The following is a 26,725-nucleotide window of genomic DNA, read 5'->3' as shown; positions in this document are numbered from 1 at the left end:
AAAATAAGTGCATTGCATCGGCAACACGCGAGACTTTGGAGGCAACTGAGGGTATTGTGGTTAAGACACAAAGCCATAGGAAAGCAGGTCTCATGGCAGCTGTTGCTCATGTGTTCACTAAAGTTTCATTTGGTTTGAGTTCACAGGAGTGCGTATAACAAGACAGGCATTTATTGTGTTCTAACCACCATTAAGTGATCCTAATCATTATTATGAGGATTTATTGCCTAGGTTATGTAGAAGATGAATGCTGCATCATTATAAGACCTTAAAACAAAAAGTCCTCCTAATCTCTGTGCTATCTTGTAATGGAGTGAATGGTCAAGCACAGGACTAATCCTCCCACACTGCTTTCTGAAAAGAAAAAAAAGGAAAAAAAAGGAAAAATAAATAAATAAATAAATAAATAAAAGCTTTAGCCTTACTAGGAATTATGGTGGAATGAGAAGTTTTAATTTTCTCAAATGTGTAGATACACGCTCCATAACTTCCTGTCTTTAATTCTGTATCATTCTGCTCAAAACAGAGCTGTAAAGACTGTCCTCTGTGAAACGTTGCACCGGTTTCAACTGTAATACCATAATAATCAATAGTTTGGGCTTCTTCTTGACCCTGCTATTAATCTGAATTTTAGTTAACAATGGCAGTTATCATAGCCTTGCTAATGCCCCTGTTGTTGTTTTTTGTTTGTTTGTTTGTTTGTTTGTTTTTTGTTTTTACCAGCTTTGCTTCCTCTTAGGCCTTCTTCTCTTTCTTCCACAAAATGTTAACTTTTGCATGGAGAATGGCTGCAGCTTCAGAAAGTCAGGCTCCCTCTTCCTTCCCATTCAAATCACCTGAATTTCATGCCCTTTCACAAGCAGAGAAGCAAAGTCTTTGTACCTACAGAATACACAACATGGAATTCAAATCACCTCTGAACTTTACTTTGAGAGGCTATTACAAGCTTCTAGCAGTGAAATTTCTTATGGTGGATGATTGACTACACTGGCACCAACCTGTCTGCTACAAAATAACCTAGGACACGTAATTGTGTGTTTGAGTATAAAATCATCAGTATTCAAATTGTTTGTATTTATATGCATTTCATTTGGCTACCCTTCCTTTATAATTTTAGCAAGCTATTGCTGTCAACTGTATAATTTTTTCTTGGACTGTATCTGCTTATGCCAGTGGCAATGGTTACTCATCGCATACAGATCACTTCATTGCAAAGTGTATCTGTCGTCTTCACCGCTTATTTTTCATAAGCCCTTTTCAAGTCCAAAATAGACCTAGCAGCAGAATTAGACCTGCAATTAAAGCTGTGTAAGATCTTTCATTGGCTTAAGTGGGAGTAGGATGCTAGGAAGTTGTGATCCTGCCAGGCTTCATGATTATTGATACAGAAATGCAAACGTGCTAACAGTTTGCTTCTTATGAGTACCTTAGGTAGAAAGTCAACTCTGTACCTGGTTTGTGCTCCATACCTTGCTTGTGATTCTCAGGATAAGAAAAACTTTTTTTTTTTTTCCTTTCCTTTTTCCTCTATTCAGACTGAAGGGGAAAAAGTTGGATAATGAAAAGAGACACTGTCCAAGTTCAAACAATAATTCCTACAACAGCTTCATGAAGAAACATGACTTTTTTGACAAATACTACTTATGAAGTAATTGATTGGAGTACTACTTACGCATGGAAGCAAAGGAGAAGCAAAACATGTCATTTGACACTTGGGTTATGATTTGTATATACACGTATGTATATATACACACACAAAAATAGGATTTTGAGACAGCATATGGGAAAAAATCATAAGCTGGAATACAGATCTCCATAGAGAGAAATTAAGGAAGTGAGTGGAAGAAAGAACCTGCCATTTTACAAGCCCTTTGCCATGCTTATTCCATGAAAGAGTGAATTTATACAAATGTTTCTAAGAAGGCAACACTGAAAAGCATGTTTTTTGAATGGAAGGTTAACACTGTTACTTTTCCAAATACTTTTCCAAAGAAAATGTCGTTTTCAAATTTGGGTACTTGCAAACCCATAAGAATTATTTATGTCTTTCACTCACTACATAGTACAGCACCCATACAGTCACTTACTGTTGTATTTTAGAGAAATTTTACTGTCTCTGACAACTCAGCTTCTTTGTTAGAACATTTCTGAAGTGTTGTACCCTTCACTGCCACAGTCTCTGCTAGTGCAAATCAGTGTAGCTCTACTTCACTTCATCAGACTAGAATAAGTATATCCTCTGAGATGCAGACTGATATGCATGCCACTTTTTGTTTTAGCAACCTGAAAAGCCTGCTTCATATTTTTTGCAGGAATTTATAGAAATATCTTCAACTACAGAATGACATCAATGTCACAATAAAAATAAAAAATAATAAATAAAGAAATGCAAAAAATGACAGTACCTCAATGTATTATTTAACATAAAAGTGAAAATGAACTCGGGTATTAAAAAAAATTTATTAAGATTTTTATCCATGAAAGATTGGTACTACAATCAATGTAACCATTTAATCAGTCAAGTATGTCTGTTATGGGCAGGCACAACATTACAAAAGAGGCAAGTACAATGCCCGATTAAGCAAATACAGTCTGAATATCTATTCATCCACTATTTCTGAAAACAGAATTATCAAATATCCACCAGGGAAAAAGATGAACTAATTTAGTTTCTCTTTGGCATACTTATCAGGACAATGAATTAATTACAAAAGTATTCTATTGCTGCCAGTGCTGTGAAGAAAAAAGTACTGAATGGAAGATTGTATGTCAGAACTCACTTTTAGGACTCAGGCGTCTGGCTAACATATCAGAACTGGTGACAAAAGACAGTTCAGCTGCCAATGCTTCACGAGGCAGACAAGGATTACATTGTTTTATACTGCAGTTTTGTTGAAGGTATAAAAAAGAATTACAGTAAATTTATGCACAGTACATACAAATTACACACAGTTATATAAATACCCATGCTGTGGCTGGACTTTAGGAAGTTGCTTTATCGATAAGAAAGCTAGTATCAGACCTCCCAACATCCATTCAATACACATTGCACTTCGCATCCAGTAATATGTTCATTTCTGTACCTCTCTCAAAAATAGATTTAAAACAGAAGCGAAGAATAATATTGAATCTTTCCATAAACTTTGTTTTCTTATTTACATTGTAATATTCCATTATACATAAAGACTGCATTACGATACATTATCTTTATATAGCTTTTTGTAATACATACAGCTTGAAGCTATTAACATCTTAGTTTGGGAACAGAGATATGACCTATAAGATTATTTAAAACAAATTTAGCTTTAATTCTGCTTTAGTTTGTTTCACTGAAACCACTCTTTGACAAAAGAATTCCTCCTTATTGGGGAGGAAAAAAACAACCCATGTTTAAACCATCACTGGATTTCCTTAAACCACTGAGAAACTTAGAAACCATAATCATTTTTGCATAATTATACAGCCGCTTCAAAGGCCTGTTACTTTTAAATTTAGAACATGAATGACAATTGTGACCACATCTTTAAATTAATTTTTTTTTGAACTTTCAGATATTTTTCAAACATAAAACAATGAAAACACAATCATTAATCATACATAATCTTTGTACAACTGGGAAGAGCTCCTATTTTATTAGGGAAAAAATGAACATGCACACACCCCCATTCACAGAGTGAGAACATAAACTACAGCAGCACTTGTCTCAAGTTATGGTGCACATGGTTGCAATACGTGGTATAAAACAGGAGTAGAATTTCCAACATCTGTTAAAACACACAAAAAAAAAACTTATTGTACAAAAAGTCATTCACATTCTTTGCAATGAAGTGAGGAATCAGCTGTTTAGCTTTCTGGACTCTCCAGTCGGCAAACTCCTCCTTCTATTGCCACGGACTGTCCTGCCACGGCTCCAGGAGGAAGTCTTGAAATGTGAGTCTGTGGAAAAGCCAAGAGAGTGTTATCAAATAGGAAGAGAGGCAAAGTTAGACAGGACACAGAACAAGCTTGTAAATATCAAACAATTAATCTGTTTAATTACTGCAGTCTGAAGGGCGAATTACAAAGCAACTTCAAAAGTTATAAGCAACTTAGATTCTTTTTTATTTTGTTTGTGCTAATGTTTAACACATGAAGAGAAGGACCATGACAGATGTGTAGAAAAGGTAAACTGGATAACCCAGTCCACTGAGAATAGAAGAAAAGATAATTCATCATAAAAAGAAAAGAAAAATAACTGTGGTCTTCCATGGTTTATTAGCTTATTCCTTATGAAGATTCAAAGAAATTTAGTACTGCATACAGAAATATGCTTTACAGAAGCCCAAGACACAATAAAATATTTGACAGAGATACACTTGCACCTTAGAGCATAAGCCAAGTGCAATGATGAAAACGACAAAAAAAAAATCTCTGCATAAAATACCTACTGGTTCCCCTAAAACACAAACAAACAAACACAAAAGCCTCGTCAAGAGTGTTTGTTGTCTATTGTCAAATAAAAGGACACAAAGAGCAATGTGCCTCTGTCAACAAACATCTTTCTATGGAGAAGTTTTAAGTTTTAAAAGCAGTTCTTTAGATGGTTCTGTAATATTTCAGCAAAAAACTGGGCATACATGCATGTGCATATAGCAATTTAGCTTACAACACTGCTGTAATTCAGTGACACTAAAAATCTGTTAAAAATCCTTTCTGTTCTGTGGTACATCTTGTTAGTGATGGGCGAAAGTATTCACCTATTAAAAGACATTTTGATTTATTCTTAAAAGTAATGACGACAGTCTTTTTTTCCTGTGCATGTTTTTGGACTGTGGAAACTGCTTCTATTTCCATTTACACTGTTGATTTTGAGCTACAGCAGAGTCTTTTTCAGATATATTGATGTCTTTCATGTAGAGCCAAGGGCTAAACCAGTGTGTATCCAAACCAGCAAAGAGTCAGCAGCATGTTTCTACAGACTTTGCTGTTTCCAGGTTTCAGAGCTGCTGAGTGGATTCCGGTAAAACACTACAAAGAGCCTTAGTGAAAGTCTAAAATGCAATGGCGCTGATAACAGCATTTCCCTGGGCTTGAGGCAGAAAGTGTCATCAGCTAGAGCTACTCCCTAGCCACCCCTCCCACCAAAGCAGAAGCACTTCATTCCCCTCGCGAGTAACACCTTTCATCAAGTGATTCGTTAAAGCCCAAACAACTTAATGCTTAAACAATTATCAAACGACCCCTACTATGATATCAAGCTCTCAACAGTGAAATTGCTGGCATGAGAAATTACAGCTTCCTTTAGGTGCAGCCAACTACATCTTTACGTTTTTGTGTGTACATTATCCCATTTAAAAGACTGAAGTGCTGCAAAATGTATAACTCGCAGTGAGGCAATGGGTTGCCAGGGGTTGGACTAGATGACCTTTAAGGATTCCTTCCAAACCATTCCATGGTTCTAAGATGTAAAAGTTCCCTAAGAGTAACTTCCACCAATTCAACAGGAAGTTTTTTGAGGCTGTAACCACAATTCATTGCATCACAGAGACTTTTTGTATTTCAGAAGCAGCTTCTTTCAATTCCTTTCTTGATAAGGGTATCCTCGTGTCTGCTCTTAGGTGGTCTTGTTTTCAGTTAAATTACAGAATGAGATTTAATTAAAAACATTTAAACGTTTTCATTTTACTGCTAAAACTTTGATCTCTGGCCTTCCTGCTTGATATATGAACATCTTCCTACTTTCTGAACAATTTTGGTTATGACCGTGATTTACCACTTCAAGAAGAAAAGATTCCTTTCAAATCTCTTAGTTTCCCCCAAATGTTATTGACAATTTTTTTTTAAGAGGCTATTTCCTAAGTTTAAAAGGAGAGAGAGACAGAGAGAGAAAGATGAAAAAAAGAAAAAAGGGTATTTTTGATTTCAAGAGCAAAAGACCCAAGACATTTTTCCAGGTCTGTGAAGTTTTGTGACTGAACAGTGGGATAGGAGGACAGTGTACAAACAACGTTGTTGGAAGGGCACTGTACCAATCTTTCCTCAGTGGAAGAATGCCTCTGAGATACTGAAGTGAGATACTAAGATCAAAGCAAACCTGTGGGCCAGTCTAAATCAAGCATCATTTGTAAATGAGAATATTTACACAGTGATCAGTCAGATTTATAAGCAGACCATAGCAACACACCAATAAAAAGCTTGGAGGCCTGAAGATGATGCCAAGAGACATAAGGACTCATAATGAAAATGTAAGAAGTATTAGCACTATCATGATTATTATGAATCTTATAATCATTTTTTTTCCTTACAAATATAACCGACTTTATTTGTTTAAATTCGATTTCTCACTGAAATTATGAATTAATCTTTTGCACAGGCTTGATTTAACCCACAACCCAAAGTTAAATGCCTAGCACGCACTTACATAACTGCAGGAGCAAAATGTGAGACTTCACTGAATCCACCTGGAATTTACAGATCATGCTACTCAAAAGTTAGCTGAGCATAATATCCTAGTAAGATCTTGAGCAAGGGAAGGAAAAAAGACCAAGAGAGGATAAACAGATATTTAATATCTGTCAATACATCATCAAGTAGCTATGCTAAAATAGCTGTCCAAAACACATTTCCTATTTAAAAAAAAAAAAAAAAAGAAAGAACACCACATTTTGTATACAAAGAAAAACAAGTTTTCCATAAAAAAGGAGCAAAACCAAAAAAACAAAAACCAACACTACTTACTAGCACACGTACATTTCCATTTACAGAAACACCCAAACCACATATTAACAAAACCTTTCGTAAATCCTTTACTTGAATCCTGTTTATTTGCACTTTGTACAACGAAGCGAATAAAGATGCTGTCTTACACTGACTACTGCTTCTTACTTCCACCAATGTCTGCCTTAGGTAGAACAAAATCCACACAGATATGAGAGTATTTAAAATATGTTTACTAATAAGTAATATCAAAGGGTAGTATTGCCATATCGGGACAACCTCAGATAAACTCCCAAGTGATTTCTTACAACTCTATCTCCTTTGTTCCTAGCCATAAGAATGAACTCTAGTAAATAAAAAGAAACATCAAAGAATGTTTAAGATTTTCAAAATGCAACCACAGAACTTATTTGTACTGTTTGCTACATTTTTATGCCTCAACATCATATTTTATATTAAGTCCAGAGTGTACAGTGGATTGGATTTAGATTGAAAAATATATAAAAACCAAAAACACTGGAAAGCTTTTAATTTTTTAAATTTGATTAGTCCATCAGCTTTAAAAATTGAATGAACCTACGCCTAGGGGAAATTGCACCTGGGAATATACAAATAGGAAAAGAAAAAAAAAAAAATTGGAATTAATCCTCCACTAAGCTTCACAGAAGTTTCTCCTTGAGGAAACAGTATGCTAAGGAAAGGTAAGTCAAGAATGACAGGGCTATGCAGATCTTTAGTTCTATAAATAGAAATTTTACTGTCCCTGAGGATATTTTGAGTTTCTTTGTTTTCCTAGCAAAAAGTGAGGTTGGTGACACCTAGTAGAAACACAGCTTCTGACAGAATGGACTAAGAAACCACATCATCTTTGATACAGATCTTTGTCTGTAGCTTAGGGGGGGAAAACTCATGCCCACTATTAAAAATGAAAATAAACAAATGTTAGATGAAGTACCTGATTTTGCTGTTTTCCCCCCACCTATACAGCACAACCAAGCTAAACAGCCTTCAGACACTGGTTCTTGCTCTGTTGTGTTCATCAAAAACACAACAAAACAAAAATTAATCCCTCTTTCCCTCCTAACTAAACCAAAGCCAAGGAGCAACTAACTCCCACAACCCCAGACACAGTCAAAACTTACTGTCTCTCAGTCCCTTTTGATCTGCACTGGAAAGCTTCCCACTGCCCTGCAAGTCCAAAACTAATTGGTCACCCTGCCCTGGAACAAGTGTTAACTGCTACAGGGATTTCATCTTTTCATCAAAAACATTTGAGTTTTTTTTGTTGTTGTTACATATTTTTAGTATATTTTTTGAATACTAAAAGTTGTGCCAAGACTTTCTTTACTTCATGTCTCTCAGATAAAGTTTCTGAAACAACTTAGGGCCAACTAATATCAAAAACTTATTTTTTTTTAGTCTTTAAAGAGCTAGTCTCCTCCTTTTATTCACATAAAAGTAGGAGTTTGTCACAACAGCTTCATTTTTTTCATTAAAAGCGTAGATACAGTGTAGAATTAATATAATGCCTAAGCCAAAAGACAGACAGCACTGCATGAGAAAACTGAAGTCAACCAAATACTGCCAAGAGAACAGAGTACAACTACCAGATGGCAGCACATTCAGTTCTTAAGCAAGTCAAGGGAGTACTTCATGTGTTTAGCCTTCTTATTACATGCTCAGGATGTGCTTTGGACAGAATAATGTATAAAACAAACTTTTTCCATTCATTACACTATTGAGATGAAATATAATGAAACAGAGACTGAGGACATCATGTACTTAATTAAATTGCTTTCTACCACCTTACTCCTTAAACAAAAGGAGTACCAAACCCATATATCTGTTAGAAACTCAGAATTACTCAGATGTCTACAAGCTTTCTAGCTGGGTATGCACTTCCACCATGAAAACCATCTGCACCCATTCTTGATCTCTTCTCTAGGCAGTAATAGCCCATTCTGGTGGCACCAGCCATCCTCTGCTGCTCCGTCTCCTGGGAGGCTCTCCTCCATCACAGTCTGAATGCACGCCTGCCATCTGACAGGAGAGGATGCCCTGAAAAATACTGGCACCTGCTGCTATCACAATATCCCACACACAGCTCTCTCTTGGCAGAAAAAAAAATAATGGGGGGGGGGGTGCTCCAGAAGGACTGTCCCTGTGGGCAAGACAGTCATACTGATGACGTGCTTCTGGCTCTCAGGTATTCGTTGTAATGGTCCTACGCACAGGTTTCTTAGGAAGCTAACAGTTTTCCAAGCTCAAATTCATTCTGTGGGTTAAATACATTAATATACACAATCGGTGTATCTAAAAAATTTAGTATAATGCATTAGAAACAAATGAAATTTTCAGAAAGATGAAAACTAAAGTATTTTAAACTCTTCGTATCATTCATGCACGTTTCATCTAAAGCTATGTACCAACCCATCATCTGTTCAGCTCACCTCTCCAGGCAATTGTACAGGTATTTAGAATACTGCCATACATGTACATGTATGTTTTAAGACATGATCTTTACTATTCTGAATTGCAGGTGCTAAATCAGGTCATTATATTTATATTTGCATACCTGGATACATAATCTCCTCTGCTCTGCGATATAACAGCCAAATCTGAGGAAAGTTCCAGAACTTCTGGCTTTATGTAAGAACTCAACCCAATAAATTGAACTTATCTTCCCATCTCAAAGTCTATAATTTCCGTGAAGCTCTGTAAGCCAAATATTTTAACTGGTATCTCAGCACTGAAGGTTATTTCCAACAAGTATAAATACCTTATTTTTATGAGAGAACTGGATGCTCTACTGTATGCAGAGTTATTTTCAAGTAAAAATTTCTGAACGATTCCCTAGTCTCCAGACAAGAGTGCAGATTAAAGAAAAAAAAAAAAAGGATAACAGTGACATATACTTTTCCTGTCTCATGAAGTTAAAAGACCGTCTCTGTAGCCTGAAATGAATGACCAAATTATTTGCCTTAGTATTTCTGTTAACTAAACAGGTTTGTTAAATCTTTCCACTAATTTTCAAATTAATATTTGGATTCTTCCAAGATGTATTTCTTCACCCAATGAGCACTGGATAGCTGCCCTTCTCCTCACAAAAGGCTTTCACAAACCTTTTATTCACATGTAAAACACAGATTATCATCAGAAAACTTGACAACAATCACTACAATTGGTGTTTGTCATAAATATTAGTTTAACACCATAGAGGGAAGTAATTTTTGCTAAATTTTACAGTGTTAGCAAAGTCAAATAAATCTGATTATAATGCTTGATCTCAACAAGAAGATTGAATTGGAAACGGTCTCCCCATCCACTATGTTTCTTCATACTGGAACATGAAATTAGCTGTCAAAGATAAAGTTTCTGTTTGCATATTACAACCACATTTGGTGTAGACTTCAGTTGCTGCTAATGTGTGTTTCCAAACACAGCAACACACAACACTCTCCTCTACAGTTCCCCCCATCTTGCAAAGCAACTTGAATTTGGTTCATTAGAAAATGGAAAGAATGGCATACATAGTTTTGCAACATTAAAACCTGCTACAACATACAGCTTACTAATTCATGAACTGTATATGTGCCAAAGAAAGATTTAAACTGGCAACTGAATCTGGACTACATTCAATATTACAGCTAGATTTTTAGAAACGCGTTGTCTAGCTCATCTAGCTATTAGAAATACTGAAATGTAAAAAGTTGAACTACAACAATATCTCAAAAGCATTGCAGTATTTGCAATAATTGCAGAAGTAAGTGACAATTATACATAGATCACATATTAACTCATCATATCCCTACTAAGAACCATACTGAGCTGACAAATTATTTCAAATCCTTATGGATAACATAGCACCAGAACTGCATATTGTTGGTATTGAGATTGGAATTTTCACTTGAAAGAAAGCGCCTGGTCTCGAAACACTACTGAAAACACAGTGAGGAAGTCCTTATTTTCAAGCAAAAATATCATCCACCACCAACTGCTCTAAATCACTAAGATAATATAAGAAATTTGGGGTATCCAGGAAAAAAAAGAAGTCCTGTGGCACATGCCACCCACTTCTACTTTGTGGGCACAAAATGCTGTGGGCCCCATGTGTGCAAATACACTGCAGACCCTGCCAGGGCTACAAGGGCTCCTGTTTGATTATGCAAAAATATATGGTGTTATATCAAAGAAATACTGCCTGCCCATAACCAGAATCTTCAAGAGATGCAGTTTATATGTGTGCTTATGTTGCTGGCAAATGTTGTATTGTCACTTGAGACTGAAGAACTTATCCTTTGCAGCATTCTAGGATCAAAGCAGACAAAGAATAAGATACAAAGACTGCAGCAGCTCAGAGGAGTCAAGTAATTTGTAATTATCCACAAACCTCCTTTCCTTCCTGTTCTCCATTTACATCTCAAATGCAGTGGCAACTGCTAAAATAGAATATAGCCATTACTTAAGCTCATTGAAGCTGAGAGTCCCTGCCTAAGTTGTAGCAATAGGTGGTATAGGTTAGTTCCAAGAAGCATACTTTAAAAAGTCAAAGTTTGTTTCCTTCCACATCCAGTGTACGACAAACAATGGGGCTGAATGATTATGAAGCTGCTAGTGCTGAGAGGGATGACAAAACAGAGTACAATGTTGAACCAGCAAGCATGTGCTTTGATGAGCTATTTGCGGCAGTGCTGTAAGGGTTCCAGGGACCAGAAGGAGGTCAGATGCAGCTACTCTGCAGGTAGCAAAGATGATGTTACTGCTGCTGTCAGTGCTGGAGGAGCTGAAATACTTTCACTCTGAGGGAGAGCTAAAGTCAAGTAACAGAGGACACAACCAGAGATGAGTGCATCAGCAGTCAGGTGTGAACTTAGCTCATCTGGCAAGCCTTCACACTATTGTTAAATTTCAACCAAATTTTAAACCAGCGTTTCAACAGGAAGCAATGACTTCTCCAGAAAACTGGTTTCCAACAAAAAGGACCGGACACCTTTCCGCAAAGCATGCTTTAAATCGAACAAGTATTAGTCAGTGCAAAACTGTTCTCCAGATCTTGCAGGCTCAGCCACTTCATGCATTCAGGCTGGCACGTGAGCATACAAGCAGTCTTGTTTGGAGGTGAGCGGCTGGCTGCAGAGCCCAGCCGTTCCCAAATCGGAAGGAAATAAACTCCCGTTGCAAGGCTGCCTCCAGATCAGTACTTGGAGAGCTCACAGCGCTAAAAGCCAGAGGCACCAGCAGGTCAGGACATACAAAACGTTTCAAGCCTCTGATCCCGCTTTCCTGCCTCACTTTTCTTTTAGGGACTTGTTGATAGTTAAATGGTTGAGTATGTTTCTGCCTCTCAAGTGTACCAGTTTCTGTAGGCGAGCTGGTATCCAGCTGGTCAGAGTGCAGTGTCTTGCCTTGTAAGAAAGGCCTCTGCTACCTCTTAGCATCAAATTCACAATGACCATTTTCTAGATACTATTATGAAACACATTAGCCTCCAATGCACAAAGAAACACACCAGGACTATACAGCAGGACCTTTTTTTTCTTAAGTACATACCCAGTTATATAATTATGTTTCTAACAGTAGTCTAATTCATAACACTAGGCACTTAAAAACCTTCTCACTTTCTAAAAGCCTTGCTGTGACAATATCTGCTTTCATGTTCATTAAATTGAAACAGCCCAAAATCAGCCACCGTGACAATCCCTTGGTTTAAGAATAAAACTTGAGTCCTAAACTGATGAAAGAAACAAGAACTGAAGCTCTTTCCCCCCCTAGATAAACAGGAAAGCACCATGCTTCCCTGCAAGCTGCAGCCTGATGATTTTGTTATGGTACTCATAAACAAGTGATATTTTATACTTTTATGAATTCTTCTACCCTTATTTTTTTCATGGCAAGCACTCAAAATTAACTGTTCCAAAACAGTTATTCTATTAAAGAAAATAAAAAAGATTTATTTTTTTTAAAACTTACAATACATTGTGTTCTATTTCAAGCCCAGTTTTCCATCTATAACTTAGCCCTAGTTGTAGCAGAATAAAATTCCAGCTTTTATGACAGAAGACTCTTTTTGATCAATAGAAGTCAGCAGCAAAAGCATTTGTGGTTTTTCTCTGGAAAGCATTTGTGGCCACAGACTCAAAGGAGGAAGAAAGGGAGGGGGATTAACTCTTCAATGAAGGTCAAAAACATAATTTAAAAGTGAACCAAGAGGAGCAGCTGTGTCTGTCAGCGCAATCAAGATTACCAGCTGGAGAATTTACCAGCAGTATGAAAACAATGCACACCAGATGTCAAATGTTGCAACTGTGAGTAGGAAAACATCTCTGGGCATGGCACTGTCATGCTAGTACTCATTACCAGACAGATTTCATATTTAGCATTTATTCATTAATTAGACAGACACTACCAGGAACAAACAGAGTATTTCCTTGAACACAGCTTTGGAGCGTTATAATGTAAGCAAGAAGCAGGTGTGCACACTGTAATAATTTAATACTGTGCATTCTAGAAATCCTCCTTCCTTCACTGTGAACTCCATACCGTGACTTCTGCATTAACCGATGAATACTAGCACATCCACAGCTGAGCTTGAATGAGCTTTACTTAGTTCAGTCTGAGCTTTTAGTTTGAGTTTAGATTCTTTTCCAAGAAAATCTAAAATATATATTAAGAAAACAAGTAAAAACATGTCCTGTTCCATACGCAGCTGGAAGGAACTTGACATATGCTGTGAAAGAGAGTACTTTAACACCTCTACCAGCATTACCTTCACCAGCTTTTTATCTCCTTCTCCTTCTAGGGCATTTTTGTATTTTTTTTCTATACATTTTTCTCCTCAAAGTAACACATCTGTTCCCAATGCTACAACCAGCATGTTACACCACTTTCGGTGTGTAAAATTATCTGATGTCAATTTCCTTCTTTTGTATTTTTTTTTTTTTTATATTTCTCTCACAAATGAAATACAGCTTCCTTCCCCTGCCCGCCTCCCCATCCCCCCCCCCCAAAAAAAAAGACAGAGAAAGATTTTGTTTTTATAGTCCTCTCCCTCCATCACAGTAGCTGCCTTCTCCCTTCAGTACTGTATTTGCCTAAGCATAGGTGGCTCTCATCCTTCTTGGTTAACCTCTACTATTTGACATTAAAGACTTTCCTAGTTCCCATTGCTAAACTCAGTTTTAATATATTATTTCTCTCATTCAAAAAAAAAAAAAAAGTAAATAGTCCCCAAGAAACTGAAAACACGGATGTTAACATCCAGATTGTATATAACAGAGGCTGTTCTAGGAACTAGCTCCAAGTTTGTTTTATATCCTCTCCCTTCTTCTTTGATGATGTTGCAATTCTGTTATCTGAAGGAAGAAACACCCACAGAAAAACAGTGTACCGCCCTAGATAAGGAGTGTAACTGAATGAAGCTGGATAAAATTATTCAAATACAATTACCGACAGCAGAAGGAATGACAATATGTTTGTGACACCTTTTCCTGACATAATACATATGTTAGGTTTCTTAACTGCTGCAATTAAGGAAGGGGAATCAGAAAGGCCCAATCAATAAATACATTTAATTTCTTCTGCACCTGTTACTTTTTCCCTTCTCTTCAAGATAGAATTTTTATGTATTTCGTTATTTAAATTCTCCTTAACTTCTGCACCCATTCTACTGTATTACAACCTATTCCTCGTGGCTTACCTTAGCTTTGCCATCCTGTGCAGACATATATCCTACACACATGCTCTCTGTTGTATGGCTCCACAGAAATTCCACTATAAAGGAAAACGCAAGAAGTCACAAAAATGCATTTTTTAAAAAATATAAGATGTAATTTAACAAGACTGGAATCTTGAGAAAAAAAACTTAGCTTAAAATAAAGACTGAGAAAGGAGAAAGAAATGAACAGGGTCTTACAAAACTTGGAGAATAAAAACTACTTACCAGAATAATTTATCTCAAAAGAAAAGAAACAGCTACCAACCAAACAAGATTTTCCTGTCCTATTTGTAGTCACACACTGCAGAATTAATATCCAGGATGAGAAAGTTACTTCAACAATAAGAAGCCTCCAAGATGAGAAATATAAAAGTTGTGAATGAAGTTAAAAGATACGATTAACTTCTAAAGCAGAGGCTGGTTCCACCCATAAAGTAGAAAGAGATATAAATTGCATTTGCTTGCCTTGAACTTAGACACAAACCCTCTACAACAGTGTAAGCTCAGATGGTGTACAAGGATTCTGTAGAATTGTAAGACTATCCAAAAATAACCTGTATCAAGCATTTTTTCACAGAAATTAGCATAAATACATGCAAACACCAAGGGGTAAACAGAGATTTGTGGTACAGTGGATACAGGAAAGCATGGAGAATTAGTAAACTCTGCAAGACAGAACTGAAGACATACAAAGATGCCTGGTGAAAGAGAAATAATCCTGCAGAAGCAGGAGGAGAGACGTCGGATGGAACCAGAATAATCCTGCACAATAAGCAAGAAAGATGCCTGGCAAACTCAGAGCAAGACCTGATCCTGAAAGTATACTGAATGATATCAAGAGCAGATACTATCACCCCTTTGCTTTGGGGAGAGAGTAAGGAGCATGAAACACTGAAGGTAAGAGAAGAAAGAAGAGAAGAAATCAGCCTGTTTCGTTCTTGGCCTCCACATCAATGCACTTTCAAATCTGATCACCGTGACCTCCAGCACCAGCTATATACAGCATCAGCTCCGCGGTACCATGTACTCACAGCTAATGTAGAATACAAACGTTACAAACAGTTCTGCGTTTGTAGCAATAGTGATTTCGAAAACTAAACTCTGGTAACGTGTACCCTTATAGCATGTTAATCAAGCAATGTGTTGTTCTGAAATTTAAAAGTGGTCTGATTTATCAGTCTTAAACAGCCCTGTGCAGTGATCTTTAATTCCCTGATGCATACATGCACTCCTACAAAGTTCAGACAAAGAACACATTATTCGTACTAGTTCTCATCTAATGGAGTTCTATAAATTGCCACCAAGTATTTTTCTTGCTTTATTCACGGACATTTTTCTTTCCTGTCATGAAGTCCATAATTTGGATGAGGGAAAGAGTTGTTAATCAGAATTTAGGGTATATACTGTAAGGAGTTAAAAATTGCACTGAAGTAAAAATTTTTCTCTTGGATTACAAGAGTAGTCTTACAAGAATTAAATATGATACCATGAAAAGCTTTTTTTCACGTATTTTATTACTGAAAGACTTTCACATACTGCAAAAAGCATGATTAAATGATTTTTAAAGCTCCTTCGTTGCTATTCCTCACGGTCCTTTAATATGATTGACGAAGGTCATAGCATGCCGAGCATGCTTATCCTTTGAACCATTTTTCCTTGCATAGCAATTAACCCTCAGCAGAAGATCAAAGTTTGGACAATCCCAGCAGACTGGAAGATTCTGACAGATGTGCAGATATCACCATAAAAGAAAAATGAACTTCATTTAGGTATGCGATTCGCTCCCCTGTAGTAGATTTGTGACTGATATTGCCAAAGGCTAGTCAAAAACTTGCAGTGACACATATTCAGTGCAATGTAACTGCGTTTGATGACGCCTACCCCTCCCTAACACCCTAATGGTTCAACAGCCGATAAAAGCATTTTTTTTTCAGACAAAATTTATTTTATCTTTTAATTTTGAGAAGTTGAGTAACAGTTCAGGTCAAATACCCTCAAAATACTTCTTTGCCTTTGATAACTCTAGGCATTTTTTTTTTTTTTTAAAGTTAAGAATTTTTTTTCTTCTACATTGTCCACCAAAAATACCATATACTAGCATGCAATGTGATTATTGCTAACTAATAAAAGTAATGGAACTACAATAAAAATCCTAAATTACATACTTGCTCTGAGGACATTTCCAACATTTTCAACTATTTAATAAATCACTTTCTTGCAAATTGTTTCAATAGTTTCAAAAACATAAAAAGATCATCCCTGTAATAGAGACAAACGATTTTTTTATTCTATACACCAAACTGTTCAGTATCACACAACTTATCTTCAGTCCAAACAACACATATGCTACACATGCTCAATTACAGATTAACTCAGCATATATTATAAGGCAGAAAATTTCTGCACTAAAGAAAAAACATGTTTAGAATAAGCCGTGCTGCAAGAATCTTATTTCAGTGGAAAGAAAAAGAACAATCAAGTCTTTATTTACAATCATGGGGAATTTTCTTTGTAAATTTTTGAGGAAAATCTTCTTTAATAGGAACATGTTTTCTTACATGTAAGTCAAATATTAAATAAATAGAAAACATTACTCTCATTTCCATACGTAAGAAATTCATGGCTAAGCTGATCTTATTTGTTCTTGTTTAATCAAACTTGTATTTTCATTTTCTTAACTCCTTTTTAGTGGTAGAATTTATGTGCTGGGATACTTTCCACTAGATCAATAATGTCACAATTATTCCATTCTTAAATTTTAAAATTGTAAATCAAACTTGCAACATTCTTTCTATTTTAAGCAACTCCATGTCCTGCTTCAGGAGTCAGCATGAGACCATCTTGGCTTTCAAATAGTTGAAATACAGTAGTAGGATAATTGTTAAATGCTATTTAATAGTCTTCTTCAAAAAGACACGCTATTCAAGTAATAACTCCAAAAATATAACATTAAAAAGCTATTTTCTGGGGAGCGATACAATCAGGCTCAAGTTGAGTGACAAAGTAGTACTCAGTATCTTGTGTACACGGAGTCTTGTAATGCAAACCAGCAAGGCATAATACAAGAATAACGTTGAATTAACGCACGCATTACCTTGTGTAACTGTATTAACTTGTGGCTTTTAAACTATGGCAAACAGTAATTTTTATTTCAGCTATTACCTTGAGTTAGCACCAACCTAAAGTAAAAATGAGTAAAACTTCTTACCTAGTAAAGTTGGCTTTTCCTGTGACGATTCAGTCTCTGCTGAACACCTGCAAGACCGAAGAACTATCACACCTCCAAGTACACCATCTTCATTGGCTAGAAAAGGTGAGCCTGGGCAAAATTGTTGTGGAGAATTATTTGCAGTAGGATTAGTTTCTTGGATATTTTGTTATTTGACGTTCCTCTTTAATTTTATCAGTAAGGATTGAAAACACTGTCAGGTCATCCAGTGCTTTTACAAAAGCAGCAGTTTAATTTTTCTAGCATTTCTAATGAGTAGCTTTCTAAAAAGATTTGATGGTTCATGAAAGCTTGGTCTTGTACTGGATTAATGGCAAAGATAACACTGAAAATTCCCATGGCGGTTTTAAAATGGAAGCTTGAAAATTCATTATTCAAACCAGAACGGAAAACACCAGACTCAAGCAAGAGAAAAGTACTTAAAGCACAAGTAGTGATTAACTATGCTCACCACTTCCCAAGCACTTTACACCCTTTCTTATCTTTGGAAGGAAATAACCCAAAACTCTGAATTAGAAAAACTTTCTATGCCACTACCTTCTTGTGCTTCTGCTACTTTTTTTTTTTTTTTTTTTTTTTTACCTATAAGCAATAGATATCTAAACATCTCAAAGTTGAAATTTAGAACACAGTGTGATTTTAGCATGAGTCACAAGTTTTCATTACATTAATAGCAGATCAAATACTACTCACAGAAGAGGAGACAGCAAAAGATGGTCAGCCTAAGTCATGGAACACTCCAACTTCAGACTGCTCTATAAGACCTAGTAAGCCTCCCTGAAGCCCCCTGCCAAAACTGACATTAGATAAACTGCATGAACATTGTTCTTCAGGCAAATCAATATAATATGGATCACAATTTTTCACTGTATTTTGCCGTTGCACAGACAGCTGAAGAGCAAAGAAACTATTTTTTTGCATAGAAAAAATAGTGATTCAACAGTCTGAGATACACTTAGCAGAACTAGAAATTAAGCTCAGCTGTTGAGCTTTTGAAACCTATTAATTTTGATGAATATCTCCGAAACTTGTTTAATTTCTCTATTCCTATTCTCTTTATCCTCTTTAGTTTTTAATTCTCAGTGGCATTATTCATTAATGATCTTTAGAAATGTATTTGTGACAGCAAATTGTAGGCTTTTAAGGTGTCGCTGTCAAAACCACAGACTCTCCCCGAGGTCCTCACCCGTAGCAGGCAAAGACACAAACAAGGTTTCACATCTCAAAAGTTATGTCTGGGAAGTTGACTGCTTGTCAACGACCAGAAGTCCTTCTCTCAGATTCTAGTGAACGTACAGACACTACGATTCGTTTGTTACATGCTTTGTGTGTCTTCAGTGTCATTCCAGATTCAAACTACAATTCTCAAAAACAGTTACTAGCACTTTGAATTTTGCTTTACATATTCAAACTTCTAGTTTTTTTTAAAATAACTTGTGGAGAAATACAGTGATTCCAAGAAAATGAATCATGGCACAATATACCAGTAATCAAAAAGGCAAAGAAGAACTACACTGAATAAATAAAAATTGGAAATTACATTTGAGTACAAAACCATTTGTTCTTGGAGCAAAGAAGATATAATAAAGAAAAATTGAGTGTCAAGATAAAAAAAAAAAAAAATCATGTCTCAATATTTAGTTCCCTCTGTAGTGTAATTAATATAAAGATGGCCACATAAGTAAAAAATCAAGCAAATCTGGGTCACTTTTAGAATGTATTCATTCTTCCCAATTTAAAGCACTTTGTAGAAAGACATGATCAAGCTGCTATAGATGGTCTTTCTTGCTGTTTTACAGATATTAGCAGAAAAGCCAAAAAATCTCCTACTTTTTAAAGTGGCTTTTCTATTGTTAATTTAAGACATATGCTAGAAAAAAAAAAAACTTCTATCAGAAGCTGGAAAACTTTTAAAGTTAGCTGAATCAAGTCTAAGTATTCTTTTTTTGTTTATTAATTTGAAATGAGATTCCTATAGTTTTAAATGTGAAAAGAATGGCATGATTTATATACAATTTAAAATGCCTTGAGCCATAAAATTAACCAAGTTCTTGCACTTAAGCCCAAGTAGACCATAGTCACACATTTGTAATAAATTGCAATTTAAACTTGAATATACAATTGCAACAAGCATTTCATATATTTCTTTTCAATTATTTTCTTTTACATGAATTAGTACACTACGGCTAATGTACAGACACTGCAAAAGGCTTTGCTGGCCACAAGAACTTCAGAGCAAATCTACTCATCAGCCCCCTTCAATTTGCCCACAGCTATTCCTATGATTCAAATTACTCCATTAATGCAAATTGTCAAAAACAATAAGAACCAACTTCAAGCTTTTCTGTAGGGAAAACTTTAAGTCTTACTACATTCATTCTCAAGAGGAGAAGCCTTATTCGGAAGTGATACAAGATGGTCATTACAACAGATGTCCAAATTGCAGGAAGATAACAAAAGTACCATGCTTAATAAACAGGTACGTCTAATCTGACCCAACACTACTAGAGATACTGTCAATGAAGTGCCACTCGCTTTGCACAAGAATTATTGCTATGTGCTATGGCATTGCTCGTCAACTGCAGCCACATCGCTGTGAAGCAGGAATGCAGCCAATCATACTATAATAGATAATAAAACAGGAAACCACGGTTGACTAAAATACAAACACAAGACTTAAGAAGTTGTGAAGAGTTTTACCACCCAAATCAAAATCTTTTATTCTACAATTTCCAAGACATCAAATGTATTTTATATTTTACATACTTTCATTGCATTAACCAAATGCTGGTTAAGTATGTGTTTTGATTTCTTCAAGTAAATGAAGCAAATAAGCAATTTTCTTCATAGGAGACGTGTCCTTTAATCTTTACTTCAGAAAATTGTCTACTTCGAATACAATGTCCTAACCTGAACTTGGGTTGCAGACCTAAACTTATACTCAATTGCTTAAGTTATTTACGCTATAAGGCATGCTATGGTCAAAGTCATTGCAACTAGAAGGTTTTTTGTTTGTTTGTTTTGTGTTCCCTAAGCTGTGTTAATTTATTTTCTTCAGCGGAGTACAGAATGAGAAAAGTAATCAAAGCATGTGTTTTATGATTTTTAAATTTTTAAAACAGGATTTAAAAATAATTTGGAACTGGAGCTTTAAGCACACAAGACAAATTTGTAGGCCTACAATAGAGAAATATTGAATAGAGAAATGCTCTACCTATACATGCAGAACTACAGTCATGAAAATCCCAGCTCTGCAAGTGCATATCTCCTTTTTTACTTTATATATTCTCCCTATCGTACTGCCTTAAATATATAAACAAGTGTTTCTGCAAACCAACTTCCATCCTTCAGTGACTATCTACCATGGAAGCTTCATTACCAGTTCACAAGATTCAAAAGCTATGAATTCCATGCTAAACACTCAACATTTATAAAATTAAATGTATTAATTTAGCATTTTCTGAAGCAAAGTGCCACTCTATTGTCATTTCAAATATTTTTAAAAAAGGATTAATTCAATAGCTGTGTGTGAGATAAAAGTGTGATCAAGTACAGTTTTAACTTTAGTTCTCATAAAAACACATCAGATGAGCAGGAAGGTGGCTTGTTTAAGAATAGCAAAATTGGAGCAAAGACAGAAGTTGGCTACTGCAGTGAACAGCATGCCAAGAGACCAGGCCTTCCTGCACTAACTTGGTAAGGAGTAAACAAAACCGTGGTACTGGGTTGGTACAGAGATGAGTAAAAGTCACTGGCTTAGAGTGACCGGTCGTCAGCAATTTGAACACAGTATTAAAACAGGGAATGTTTTAAAAGTTTGTGCTGTGCAAAGCAAAGAAGATGGGAAGCGTTATCTTCTTCCCACAGATGGATACACACCATTACTTCTCCAGCAGTGCACAAAATCTAAGACAACCCCAGAACCTATAGGCTATCCTCATTTGCAGCACGTTGACCAACATACTACTGCGCAACAATGAAAATGAGATTACATTGATTTTCTTGTTGCAGCTAGCCATCATACAGAGCTGTAGCAATAGAAATTGAGCCAAAACAGAGTTTCAAATCAATAAATTACTGTGATTTAGTGTTTTCAGATGAGTTACTGAAAACTTCTCTCTCCTCTCTCCTTTCTTTAAGCATAAACCAGAGCCAATTCCTATTCTTCAACACCATTTTATGATAAACTGCAGACCGAACGTTCTTTTGGAAATAAGAAAAAACATCTGAAACAAGAACACATCCCTTCTTCTCACCTCCAAACACAAATAATAAATGAAGACACAAACACATAGTCACTTGTAAAACCATCACAATGGTTCACAATCTCCCCACACACACCACTTCTGCTGGAGGTTGCTTTCCGCAGTTATCAGAAATGAATTGTGTGACTGCTCCTTCATCCATTCCAACTGATTTCATCCGCAACTTCAGCTAAACCATCTCAGTGCAAAACCAGCAACAATACAGAATGCGCCTCCAATTTACTCTACTAAGTTGTGGGGAATCAGCTTCTAAATAGTGGCAGTAAAATCAGTTGCCTATAGTAATATTACATCTTTCTACACAACAATAAATTCAGTGAGACTGTTACTCCTCCCTTAAAATCAGTCTCTAAGCCAAATTAAATGCACACCAAACAGTACGTTCTTTAAAACAGAGAATGCATTATTTTCCAATTAGAGCATTTGTTTTGAAAGAAGAATTCAAATATATTTAATATTTTTTAAAACAAAGATTTTTCTGGATGTGCACACGTTTTACTGGGGATTGCACTAAAGGGTGTACTTTAACACAGCCGTACAGGGCAAATGACTAGGTCTAATTAAGCAAGATTCTAGACAGCTGAATGATGTGCATCCATTAATGAGTTTCTGAATACACTGGCACAAACATAGCATTGTACTTTATTTGTAAATAGAAAACTAGTATTATATTTTATTTCTAAATAGAACCCATGCAATGTACACATAAAGCGATTTGATTATTCTCAAAAATACTATGACTTCAAACATTAGGAACATATTTCATTAATTCAGTTCTAAGAATCACTCTGTTAAAAGCCAAGCCATTGAGAAAAAGAAAGAATAGTGCAGACATAAAAACAACACTATAGGTAACGGTATTTTTCATATACATTGTATTACATTATATTTAAATAAAAAGAGAAAATTTGCAAATAAAGAACTTCAATACATATTAAAGCCATAAAGGTTTCGTATTAGAAGAAAAAAGTAATCTGGCTCCCAGGCTTCTACATCATTTTGCTCTCTCTGTACTCTTAAAAGAGTGATAGATCTTGCTATAAAACTAAAAATTCTGTAAAAAATAAAGTAAAACATGCCCACTAGTCAATTCTTGTTTTTTTATTGCAATCAAGTGTAATTGCTGTCTTTGATCTAATAGCTTGCTAATGACAAAGCTATAAAAACCCAGGGCTTTTAACAATACCAGTTTAAGTCTCATGAAACTCATTGTTCCTTCCCATTTACACTGACATAACATGGAAGAATTTGGTAAGAAAAATCCAAAGCAAAACTGGAAGTACAGTGTCAACTAATAATGTTAGCGCTGACTTGCCACACCAGAGGGAAGGTGTAGAAAACCAAACAAAGAACATCACTCGATATTTCGGGTTTAAATCTCACCTCCCCCGATCACAAGATTGTCTTACAAAACGTGTTTCCCTCTTTCAAAGCTCAACTAGTCTGTTCATGCTATTTAACACATGGAAAGCATTACCAAGTTTTTATTTATATATTTTGTACCTTATTAATCTGCAATAACGGTCTCTTTAAAATAAGCAAACAGATCTTCACAGCAGCTCCACCATTCACTGATCCCTTCAAGTTCTGCAAGAACAACCATAGCTGAACACCGAGACCCATTTCAGCCTCCAACAGGGACAGAGCACAGAGATTTCACAAGTGTTAAATACTGGCCTCAACATTCAGCCTTGTTCTGGAGGAACTACCGCTATAAATAAAGGACATTTTTTCTTCTACGTCTCCTGTAAATTAATCTGCTCCCAAGATGAAGAGGACTTACTCCAAAGCATACGATCAATATGAGCATTTCTGATCCTGTGCTTTTTTCCCCATTTGTAGCTACTGGACAGATCCAGTCTAGCACAGATCTTCTTAACAGTAGAAGAAGTGTTTTATTTACACTTTACCAGCTGAAGGACTAACCAGCTGTTCATCAGATGTCTGACATTCATACTCTTACACAGCAGAGAAACCATTACCAGCTTGACTGTTTACATCAGCTTTCAAAGCCTTCAGAACTTCGGTCTAAAAGCTGGCCGTGGCGCGGGGTAACAAATTAAGCGACACAGCATCCCCCAGCTAAACACTTCTGCATCTTGTGCTATAACGTGAGTGAAACTCAGATTTTCTCAGGCCAACAGTCCATAGTTCACCTACGGCACTGCACTTTGTCAGCATTTGTACAGCACGCCTTTAAAACAAAGCTGTTCACCACTCTGCTTCTGCTATGTATCATACTAACCTTCAAGCTAACAATTTAAATAAACATTAGAGGAATACTTTAGCACTAAATGAAACCTGCTTTTAATTTCATGCACTATTATTTGTACAATGTTTAAGCACAAGCTGTTTGAAACCAGAGATTTTCATATTTTATGATAAGTAAGTTGTTTAAAACTTCTGTTTGGAATTTTTAAAGAAGCTGCAAGGAAAAAGGACCTGTACCTTCACGCTTCACAAGTAAAAGTTTTAGAAATTAAATAACTGAGGATACAACTGTCCAAAAAAATCTCAATTGATAAATTGAAAAAATCTCCTTGATAAGGAGAAGCGCAACCTGGGCCTGGACAAACCCTTGTGTAACATCACTGTGTCATGTTAGTTTTTCAGGTGTTTTTTTATTGTTTGTTTTTGTACAGAGAGAGGTAGGACAGAGAGAGACCTGTCCTACTATCCCATACAAACTTCTGAAATCTCAAACTTGCAGTGGACGAAACATTTTACACGAAACTTCAGGATCACTTCATTCTCTTCTCAGCATCGTGGAGAAGGCATAATAACGCTTCCATAGCATGCTTCCTCTGCTATCAAACCCCAAGGGATACTACAAAGCTCAGAGTGATGCAGCATCTCAGTATATAGCAAAAATAACCCTGTGTAACAACAGTCACTGGCAACTGTGGCATGAGGCTTTTTTCCACCAACAAGTACAGCTCATCATGGAGAAATTTATGCTCTGTGATTCCTAACTGTCCAAACTCCTTCCTCAAGAGAGGTATTCAGCAAAAAATTTCTAAAAGATAAAGTTGCGGTGTTATCATTCTGTTAAAACCTTTTTGCAGACATTGCTCATTTATGGATGGAAGTACAGCTTATAGATTCAAGAACAGATGAACACTTTTCTGCTAAGGAAAGAACAAATATCAGATTCCACCTATGTCTTTCAGCTCATTATTTTCTAATAGTTTATAAGAAACTTTGAAGCAGAATTCGTAACACTACCATTGTTAAAAGCCTGGATTTCCCGCCAGTGAGATGACACAAACATTTACTCTAAGTCTACATTCCACAAACTTGGCCACATTTGAAAGGAATGATGAGTAACAAAATCCTCTGTTCTTCTGTATGGAAGGTATTTGTGTTTACAGAACACCATTCTTCGACGGCGAACCAAGCCTTTAGCATTCTTCTACAGCAGATATCAAGCCCAGTCAACTTACAGAAAGTTGAAATTCAATTTCTCCCACCTCCAGCTCAACCATCAATTGTGCATTATCCACACTTGGTTGGCTCTGAGCAAGGATGAGAGAAGCACATCTGCCATTAGTTTGTTCATCACCTGCTGTTTAAACAGCACTCACTGTTTAAGCCAGGCATTCCCTTGCTGGAACAATTCCCAGGGCTCTGTGGAGATTTGAAGAGTTCTGTAAACAGGAAGCACCAATCTGATGGCAACTGCCAAAATCAGCTGTTCCTCCCTCCAATACAAGTAACATACATTTTGACTTTTGACAAAACATTCCAGCTCTACTTTGTTAAAGCTATTAATTTTTTTTGGCCTTGGTCCATTGTAATTCTGGCAAAAGTTTGACATGGCCACAAAATAGGACTTTAAGAAAGACTATCAAGGAAAGAATCCATGCCATTAGCAAGTAGGCTGTTAAGCTGTTTCAACCTATTGTTTTACAGTGGTAAGAAATCCTGCATCATACCATGCATCTTGAGATAACGAATAACACATTAACCTCTATGAAAATTTACAGAAATAAATAGAAAATACAACCACCCTATTTCGTACAAACCTAAAGTTTGACATACAGTGCATTTTTTCAGCTCTTACATTATATTAGCAAGATGTAACTTTGCATTCCATCTTCAGAACTGCCAAGTTCCTCAAAATTCCACTACTGGCTACAAACTTGGTATGATGTTACATGTAAACAACAAGATGTATCTGGACTTTGAGGATTTCTCAGCCTCTTCATTCATAGGAGAGCTGAGGACAAACTACTTTTTACCCTTTGTAATCAAGGCACAGAAGCACTTCACTTACACAAAAAGATGGCTGCATCCCTTTTTTTTTTTTTTTATCTTTTTTTTTTCTTTTTCTTTCTTTTTTTTTTTTTTTAAAGTTTCATTTTAATGCTGCCCCAAAGCACCAATGAGAAGGTAATACACATCCCTGCTGTTGGATAACAAAAACATGCAGTGATAAGTTTCTGAAAATACAAGTAAGACCTATCATTAAGGTATGAAATTACAAAAAGGAACTACAAAACTTTTTTTTCAAGTTTGCCAAGAAAAGCATGAATTTGATACTGCCTTTCATACTTTTCACTTTCCCCTGTTCTGTTGTTTTTAGTCTGTTTTCCCAAGGCAGTAAGATATCACACTGTTAGCCTGGTATCTCTGTCTGCCCAGCTCCTCTTTCTCTGTAATTTATAGTCTCAGGTATAATAAAAAACTTAGCTATATTTAATATGTTTTTAAGTCCAATACAAACATTTTCAGCAAAGAAAACAATTCATATATCACATAGTAGCCAGTTAAGATTTAAAACAAAAACATCTGCTATGCAAACTGGTGGCAAAATATACC

The 26,725-nt window shown here is 36.0% G+C and overlaps 1 protein-coding gene across 1 annotated transcript in view; it reads right to left on the bottom strand.

Moving 5' to 3' along the window:
• Positions 1–2,441: 2,441 nt before the first annotated feature.
• The window catches only part of TASP1 (taspase 1), an 83,929-nt gene continuing 59,645 nt past the window's right edge, over positions 2,442–26,725 (bottom strand). The window contains exons 12-14 of the mRNA XM_084285000.1: positions 17,619–17,729; positions 14,393–14,466; positions 2,442–3,936 (exon numbers count right to left, since the gene is read on the bottom strand). Coding sequence (XP_084141126.1) covers positions 3,844–3,936; positions 14,393–14,466; positions 17,619–17,729 — 278 coding nt within the window. The 3' untranslated portion in view covers positions 2,442–3,843. The remainder of the gene's footprint in view (positions 3,937–14,392; positions 14,467–17,618; positions 17,730–26,725) is intronic.

This window comes from Netta rufina, assembly GCF_964035555.1.
Source record: "Netta rufina genome assembly, chromosome: 3".
Lineage (NCBI taxonomy): Eukaryota > Metazoa > Chordata > Aves > Anseriformes > Anatidae > Netta > Netta rufina.
Note: the sequence above shows the minus strand (reverse complement) of the source record. Positions and strands in the feature narration are given on the sequence as shown.